Here is a 9,605-nt window from a genome sequence, read left to right on the forward strand (position 1 = left end):
GATGCACATAAAGCATTAAGAACATAACGTTGGTCACAAGGGGAAAATGAGCTTAAGGCGAGAGCAAGTAAGTCGGAAGAAAGGAAGGAAAAACAATAATATTTGTAAACAAAAAAGAAGAACTAAAAGAAAAGAAATACAAAATAAAAACAGGTTTTACTTGGTTATAGCGAGGACGGTTACAATAGATCACAGTCCCAAAAGAATATTTCAATTTTCCACCGTGAGTCAATCCTCCCTTCACACCCAAGCCCAATCGCTGCAAGTGCGGCGAGGTACGTCATCTGGTGATATCAAATTTCTAATCTATTTTTGGGAACTTACCCGATATTTGCGACTCAATGTGTCTTATATTAAATGACTTGTCCCAGCTTCATTTATAACGCTTTGGAACTTTCAAACGCTAATAGGAATCACCCTGTAGAGTTGTGTTGTACTGTAGATTAGTTCCTTGATCTTTTGCGAAGTACAAAATGAAGCAATTCGTGATCCACTGCGATAACTATCAACCACTCGAAGATGCATTTTTATGAGATAATTTAATTTGTGGTATATATATATATATATATATATATATATATATATATATATATATATATATCAACTTTACTGTTATTGATGTATATTACAAAGTACAAAGTGTATGTAGTTGTAATCTCTACCACATTGTGTCACATGTTGATGCTAATATACGGAAACACAGTATTTATTGGTAACATACGCAATCATTATTACATTCTTAGTAAATAGTGATGGTAGCAATGATATTTTTGAAATTATTTAATGAAACACTATTCAACCATTGTATTGTCTCCCCTCAGAAAATATCATTTTAGTCTTCAGGGGGTGATTAGTCTCAAGTTCGGAACCACTGTTATACGTTATGATTCAAACACGTTATTGAAAAGTAGGACTTGGAGAGGGATTCATATTTTGATGCAGGAATTATCATTCCTCCTACCCAATTACGAAACGCAAATTTATCAACAAACGTTTATTTCATATCATAATTGTAGTAACATTGTGAACAAGCGTAAGCTAAGAAATTCCGGTGAGTAACCAAATTGGATGAAGTTGTCATATGACTTTAAGATAATGGACAATTTCAGGAAAGAGACAGGATTTGCTGTTGAACTGTGTACGAGAGCTGCGACAGCTCAAAGGCGAATCGGACTGGCGTGGCGCTCAGAGAGTGACGCCGTACTGCTTCCAGGTGTCGGCGTTCTTCTTTGTGTACTCTCCCGTGGGGTCGAACTTGGCCTTCAGCTTGGTCCACTCTGCAGGGTGCTTCTCTGTGATGTGCTTCAGGCTCTTGATAGCCCTCTCCAGCTGGCTAGGCGAGCAGTCTCCACATCCCGTCGCCAACACTTCTGGCAGCCTGCCTGTAGAAATATCAAAGAAAATATTGTGAAACAGTCCATTGTAATTTTTTCCACTTACATTTAATATTCAAAAAATTTACAAATGTGTGTGAAATCTTAATGTGACTTAACTGCTAAGGTCATCAGTCCCTAAGCTTACACGCTACTTAACCTAAATTATCCTAAGGACAAACACACACACCAATGCCCGAGGGAGGACTCGAACCTCCGCCGGGATCAGCCGCACAGTCTATGACTGTAGCGCCTTGGACCGCTTTTTTATTTTTTTATTTTTTTTATTTTTTTAAGCCCCTTAGGAAAATGGAACTAAAAAAAACACCCAAGTGCCACCGCCACTTTTCTTCCTATAACAAAAAATCTGATCCACTTCAGGCGTTGGCTCCTGAGTAAACCCACCCCAGAGAGCTGCCTATATACCAGGGGAAATATGGGAAATCAAGGTTAGGGCTATCCTTTGGCACTTTTTTTTATATATACATGATTAAGTGTTACAAGTAAGTGTTACAACAACAAAGGTGGCATAAAAGAGTAATCAAAAAATAAAAATATAAATCACTGATGTAATTCCAACTAAAAGGTTCTTCAATAATGTAACTGGTTCCACTTGGAGCCTCTCCATCGTTATCTGATACCTCCAATAGCGCCTTTGAAGGGCATCTGCAACGGAGGCATTCTGCTTCGCTAGTGCCTCAAGGAAAACAGCATCCTTGCAGCAGCTTGTCTCTTCCTTCGCTCATGGCTGACAAGGCAGAACGTTCAGCCGTTAGTGTGATGCGGCACAAAACATTAACCGCAGCTTGGCACTCCCCAGCTGAGTGTGGGGTTAACGAAAACGCTGCGTAAATAATTTGCGAAGAGCGTACGGTATTTCTGTGTGCGTTCGAGGGCATTGTGAGCATTTTGTAGGAACCACCAGTAATTAAGCTGCTCTTTCTCTCCGTCGCTAAAGATGTAGGCGACGGTAAGTCCTTTGAACCATGTAAGCGCATGATATTTTGCAGCCGGAAAGTAAGTTTCATCGGGACAGAGTAGGGTCTGAGGGTCAGACCGCTCGGCTAATCCCATGCGGCTACATTTAATATCCTAGTAGATTTATATTTATATTACAACACAGTATACAGTGCACAATGGGATTATTAATCATTTCATTGGGTGATACTATCCAGCACCATGTACTGACAATTCCTGTAGTACTGCAGGACCTGGAGCTACTCAGGGTTGAGCAATGACAGAAACGGTGAAGTGGATCATGCGTTGCTCAGAAGCCGCTATCAGCTAAAGTGGGCTGGAAATAGAGTTGTCATGTTCTGCAAGGGCGGACTTGTGATGCCATGAGGGAGAGCAGAGCATGGCGACGGCAATTTATGATGCTCAAGCTGATATAACTCTGAAGTGCGGAGATTATTTTCTGTTGGGGTGAAAATTTTTTGACAATAGTGTACTTGGAGAAAGAGTTTTGGGGACAGAAGAAGGCGAAATAACATGATTTTAGTGCGGAGAATTGCGAGGTATCACAAATGATGGTCATGAGTTGCCCTTTGAAGAATCCTTTCATGGGAAGCGCGTTGCATGCTTCGCGCTGAAAATGACAGACATGTTTTTTTTATCAAAGTTTTAAGGACGTAGGAGGGGAAATGAAGCCTTCCAGGTAGTCTTCTGAAAAGAGTATGAAGTTCAGATGATTATCTGCACAGTCACGCCTTGTGTAGTTGAAGTAATGTTTTTGTAAAGTCTACCTGAATTCGTCACCTGAGTGAAAACATGGACGCCATGTATCCAGGAGTGAGTAGAGTACGATGTAAACAAGATCTTCAATCCAGGGATTGACCAAGAGCACATACCTATTGGGATTCATCAAAGACATTTCCCTTTGGGGCTCGAGCATGAGATTTTGCTGGCGAGGGGCTGAGTGGAGAACCTGGTGCTTAGATTTTGAGAAGTCTTGATTTCACCACAAGAAGTACATGAAACCAATTCTTTGTAACGGAGTTCTTATTCTGTTTACTCAACCATGATTCTGAAGCTCTCTGTGAAGTAAGACATACACTAAATTACTTCTGTATGGGAGAACACTTAAATTCTGTTCCGGGCTAGTGAGCAAACAGAAATATTGACTAATACTCTGATTTGTTCTGAGTTAATTCCAGCCCTAGAAGTGTGTAAACGGTATATTGCATCCACTGGATATGCATAGAATTCCATGTTCGCCATGTATGTCTTCTGTATAAAGGTTGATTCCCTGGCATCAATATCAGGGCTCTTTGAATTTTATTAACAAAAACTGTGCACACCTGTAGTCGGAGAAATGTATGCTGAGATGTTGTCAGGCTCTACAAAAAATTCACCGAATCCAGGTGTGTCACTTAAATGATACAGGATTTGGAGTGGACATCATTAAAACATTGGCGTTTTTCGTTGCTGCGGAATCTTCTCACGAAATTTCAGTGACCAACTTTCTCCTCCGAATGCAAACATATTTTGTTGACGCCAAGCTACATAGGGAGAAACGAACACCATAATGAAATAAGGGAGATACAAGCTCGCACGGAAAGATATAGGTGTTCGTTTTTTCCGCGCGCCATACGAGATTGGAATAATAGAGAATTGTGAAGGTGGTTCGATGAAGCCTTTGCCAGGCTCTTAAATGTGATTTGCACAGTATCCATATAGATATACACTCCTGGAAATTGAAATAAGAACACCGTGAATTCATTGTCCCAGGAAGGGGAAACTTTATTGACACATTCCTGGGGTCAGATACATCACATGATCACACTGACAGAACCACAGGCACATAGACACAGGCAACAGAGCATGCACAATGTCGGCACTAGTACAGTGTATATCCACCTTTCGCAGCAATGCAGGCTGCTATTCTCCCATGGAGACGATCGTAGAGATACTGGATGTAGTCCTGTGGAACGGCTTGCCATGCCATGTCCACCTGGCGCCTCAGTTGGACCAGCGTTCGTGCTGGACGTGCAGACCGCGTGAGACGACGCTTCATCCAGTCCCAAACATGCTCAATGGGGGACAGATCCGGAGATCTTGCTGGCCAGGGTAGTTGACTTACACCTTCTAGAGCACGTTGGGTGGCACGGGATACATGCGGACGTGCATTGTCCTGTTGGAACAGCAAGTTCCCTTGCCGGTCTAGGAATGGTAGAACGATGGGTTCGATGACGGTTTGGATGTACCGTGCACTATTCAGTGTCCCCTCGACGATCACCAGTGGTGTACGGCCAGTGTAGGAGATCGCTCCACACACCATGATGCCGGGTGTTGGCCCTGTGTGCCTCGGTCGTATGCAGTCCTGATTGTGGCGCTCACCTGCACGGCGCCAAACACGCATACGACCATCATTGGCACCAAGGCAGAAGCGACTCTCATCGCTGAAGACGACACGTCTCCATTCGTCCCTCCATTCACGCCTGTCGCGACACCACTGGAGGCGGGCTGCACGATGTTGGGGCGTGAGCGGAAGACGGCCTAACGGTGTGCGGGACCGTAGCCCAGCTTCATGGAGACGGTTGCGAATGGTCCTCGCCGATACCCCAGGAGCAACAGTGTCCCTAATTTGCTGGGAAGTGGCGGTGCGGTCCCCTACGGCACTGCGTAGGATCCTACGGTCTTGGCGTGCATCCGTGCGTCGCTGCGGTCCGGTCCCAGGTCGACGGGCACGTGCACCTTCCGCCGACCACTGGCGACAACATCGATGTACTGTGGAGACCTCACGCCCCACGTGTTGAGCAATTCGGCGGTACGTCCACCCGGCCTCCCGCATGCCCACTATACGCCCTCGCTCAAAGTCCGTCAACTGCACATACGGTTCACGTCCACGCTGTCGTGGCATGCTACCAGTGTTAAAGACTGCGATGGAGCTCCGTATGCCACGGCAAACTGGCTGACACTGACGGCGGCGGTGCACAAATGCTGCGCAGCTAGCGCCATTCGACGGCCAACACCGCGGTTCCTGGTGTGTCCGCTGTGCCGTGCGTGTGATCATTGCTTGTACAGCCCTCTCGCAGTGTCCGGAGCAAGTATGGTGGGTCTGACACACCGGTGTCAATGTGTTCTTTTTTCCATTTCCAGGAGTGTAGATTGATTTATTTCACTGGTGTTTATAACTCCATTTCCATGTTTTTATAATCTATTTCAAACTACTCCACTCTCACATGAATACATATTTTGTAGTGGCCGGCCGGTGTGGCCAAGCGGTTCTAGGCACTTCAGTCTGGGACCGCGCGACCTCTACGGTCGCAGGTTCGAATCCTGCCTCGGGCATGGATGTGTGTGATGTCCTTAGCCGTTATGTAGGTTTAAGTAGTTCTAACTTCTAGGGGACTGATGACCTTAGATGTTAAGTCCCACAGTGCTCAGAGCCATCTGAGCCATTTTTTTTGTAGCGCCGTTGCCAGTTCTCAAACACATGGTGCAATAAATTCTTTTTCAGGTCCTTAAGAACCGCCTCGTTTCCTTCAGGAGAGTTTGGTTGTTCACATATCGAGTACTCTTAAAGCTTTGCCTTTAGCGATGGGGAAAAAATCGAAGGATGCAGGATCGGAGCTATAAGACGGATGGGGTATACAGGTAATGTCGAATTGATCCAGAAACTGCGAGTCTTGGTTTGCGACTTGAGATCGGGCAGTGTCGTGATGAAGTTGCCACCCACTCAGAGGAAGTTCTGGTCGTTTCCTTGCAATGTGCTTCCTCAATTTAGCCAATACTCATGGGTAGTATGGTGCTGTAACCGTAGTGTATGCTGGTATATAAATACAAGACAGTCAGAAAATGTGGTCACCATCACTATCCTTGTAGATGAAAATCATTCGTCTCTTTTCCGTTGGAGAACATAGCGATTTCCGCACTGTGCCGGCTCACTTTGTTTCAGGATAATAATGATGCAGCCATGACTTATCATCGTTAATTATAATTCTAGAAACGCTTTCCCTCAATCGACGAAGATACATAGCAACTCACGGCTTGCCTCCATTCGCACATCCTTCTGTTCGGCAGTCATATGTGCTATCACTAACAATAATCTCAACACGATGGTAGCTGTGTCTACATGTCTGTAGAGAATGGTATCAAACGAACATTGCGAAGGGTGCTGTGTAAACAATGTATTCAGGTCCAATTACTTTCCGTAATGTGAGTTGTTATAATTATACGCTGGGTGGGGCCACACGTGGGCAAACGTTCATACCGACTTAGCCATCTCAGCACACACAAGCCTTAACTAGCTCCGTCATTTACTCCCAGATCGACATCCAGTGAAATTCGTTCACCTTGGTATAGCAGTCACACGATGTGAAGTAAGGGACTTTATGATGAAGAGGGCTAGAGCACGTGGAAGCTCTAGGAAACGCGTGGTGACGGTTGTGTCTGAAAATATACATTCCCGAAAAGTCAGTTTTCGGTTTTTTTTCTTTGACAGCCAAATATAATTCTAAGTTGTCCCATTTAATTCTCATTTTGTGTACTCCATAAAAGAAAATAGCGAATCAGGTAAATGGTAGGAAGATGTGTCAGTGATACGATAAGTATTAAACAAAGGCATGTGTCCAAATGTTTGCCTGTGGAGATATTAGGGGCAGCATACAATACAGGCTGCCTTCTTTGATTGTTGAATTATTTTTGCTGTAGTTTGAAACTAGGCACTAAACTTTTCCATTAGTATCATTGACAGATTAAAAAAGTTGGAGGTAAATAAGCAATATTGTGCTGCTAAAGTATAGGATCAACCTTAACATTGGGGGGAAATACTTCATACTCGACATGAGGGAATGCTAAAATGACTACATCGGAATTGGGCCTTTAAAGTAAACGTAGGAGACAGATGTGCAAAACGTCGTCGTATAAGAATATGCAACAGCAAAGTAAACAATCTGTACACTAATGCGTATGAAAAGAAAATTGAATTTGGCACAAACAACTTGACACGCCAAATCGAAGAAGATTCTTGGAAAGGAGATGAAAACTGAGTTCGCTGAGAGAAGAAGCGAAGACGATCCTATTTTACATAGAAGCGTCCATCGTGTGAAAAATTCAAGAGAAAGTGAAACGGAGATTGACAAGAGGTGGAAATTGGAGAGGTAGCAAATTTTAACAGGAAGCTAATTCATACGTCACTCGGTATTAGAAAGGGGTACGAATAAAAGATATAAACCAGGGAGGTAGAAAAATCTTGATTATCCAAACTGTGAGTGATTCTTTGTGTAGATTAAAGCAAAAGCCGAATTTTAAACCCTAAAAATATCCTTAATTGCCAAGAGTATTTCTGAGCAGGAGTTAAAATTTCCAATATGCTAGAACACTGAAATACTGCAAATGATTGTAAGATTGTTGTGACAAGGTCAGCATAATACGTCTTCTTGACATCATGTGATTTGTCTGTTGTTAAACTGTTATTGCTCGTAGTGGAACACAGTACCGCCTGATTCTGATCGGGCATCTGACAATGAATAAAAAACGGCGTCTCTTGAAGAGATGCCATGAAATCTGTTAAGGAAACGGTACAGAATTTGTAGTTATTAGTTTCCAGCGTGATTTGGTCGTTTTGCGTATCAGACTGCTACTCCTGATCCCCTGAGAGTGTCCGCCTCCAGTAGCCGAGAAATCAGCGCGATAGAATGCCAAACTTAAGGGCCCGAGTCCGATTCCCGACTGGGTCGGAGATTTTCTTCGCTCAGGGATAGGGTGTTGTGCCGGCCGCGGTGGTCTAGCGGTTCTAGGCGCTCAGTCAGGAACCGTGCGACTGCTACGGTCGCAGGTTCGAATCCTGCCTCGGGCATGGATGTGTGTGATGTCCTTAGGTTAGTTAGGTTTAAGTAGTTCTAAGTTCTAGGGGACTTATGACCAAAGATGTTGAGTCCCATAGTGCTCAGAGCCATTTTTGATAGGGTGTTGTGTTATCCTAATCATCATCATTTCGTCGCCACCGACGTGCAGGTCACCGAAGTGGCGTTATATCGAAAGACTTGCACCCGACGAACAGTCTACCTGACGAGAGCCCTATTCACACGACATTTACGTTCCATGAGTGTATTATTTAATCGAACATCTGTAGCTACCAGAAAACGGGAGAACTGGTCTAACGATGGTGAATAATGGAAGAAAGAAGCGATAGAGGCAAGAGACAGAAGGAAGTTTAGCAGCCGCATTTACTTTTGATCTCCTTGCCCTCGGTGGTGCACTTTCCGTCGTCTGCGTCGAGCATGCACTGGATGTAGGATTTCAGGAGGCGGTCGTTGTTGAGAATCTCGTCCACGTCGAAGTTGTCGAGCTTGTCTTGCGCCGCGGCTTGCGTAGAAATGGCGACGACGGCCACGAGGCAGCAGTAGAAGATCAGATTTCTCACCATGGCTACCGGTGCGCACCGAACAGACTGTGGCGTGCCATATCTGGTGAGCTCCTCTTATATCGCCGCTCTGACGAATGAATGCATGAAGGGGTAACGGGGTATCGAGGTGGGGCGCATTCGGGAAGATCTACCATCGGATCTACGATATAGCGTAACCTGCGTGGGTGTCTCTTGACTCCCACGACCTTGAATAGCCAGTTCTCACTGTATTAACCCACCAGCATCCTGCTATATGGGAACCAGCAGAATAACAGACACTTGTAATGAGCAATATACGTATGATGGTGCCGTTTTCATAAATATGCTGCGCTCTTTGCAGTTATCACAGAAAAATTGGGCCAATGAGAGTGTCGTTCTCTTCCACAATTACACTAATTTTATTCTATCAGAGTCAACGGAAAACATTCTATGTGTAAGCAGCCGTAGTTGATTCACGCTCAGAAGATTTCATGTCCGTGGAAGCCAGTGAGATGTCGAACTTCGTGTCCCATGCGGAAAGAAGATTAATTTTTTCTCTGTTAACAACAAAAATTACATACGTGGAATAAAATTCTAGGACATACATGTGTTGATTGCTGAACTGTTGTTGACTAGGCATGTAAAAAAATGTCCGGACACCGCAATAAAAGAGCATTTTGAGACTGTGCTTCATAGAGCATATAGGTACATATCAGTACCTATACTGGACACAACAACCGAACGTACAAACAAATGCAGATATGAGTTCGAGCAACTATCTTCACTGACATGTTTTTTGTCAAGAGTGACAGAAAATTTCGTTATTTTTCTTAAGTATGGTGCAACGAAGATTTTGTATTCTTAGTATAGTTTAATTACCCGAAAGGTGTAAGCGTAAATTT

General features: G+C 44.1%; 1 protein-coding gene across 1 annotated transcript; it reads right to left on the minus strand.

Moving 5' to 3' along the window:
• Nucleotides 1-979: 979 nt before the first annotated feature.
• Nucleotides 980-8,760, minus strand: LOC126262666 (ejaculatory bulb-specific protein 3-like). The gene is made up of 2 exons (XM_049959438.1): nt 8,550-8,760; nt 980-1,382 (listed from the first exon to the last, which is right to left on the minus strand). Exons 1-2 carry the CDS (start codon nt 8,743-8,745, stop codon nt 1,186-1,188), a joined length of 393 nt encoding a protein of 130 aa, XP_049815395.1. The 5' UTR covers nt 8,746-8,760; the 3' UTR covers nt 980-1,185.
• Nucleotides 8,761-9,605: the final 845 nt, after the last annotated feature.

Source organism: Schistocerca nitens, chromosome 6 (assembly GCF_023898315.1).
Source record: "Schistocerca nitens isolate TAMUIC-IGC-003100 chromosome 6, iqSchNite1.1, whole genome shotgun sequence".
NCBI lineage: Eukaryota > Metazoa > Arthropoda > Insecta > Orthoptera > Acrididae > Schistocerca > Schistocerca nitens.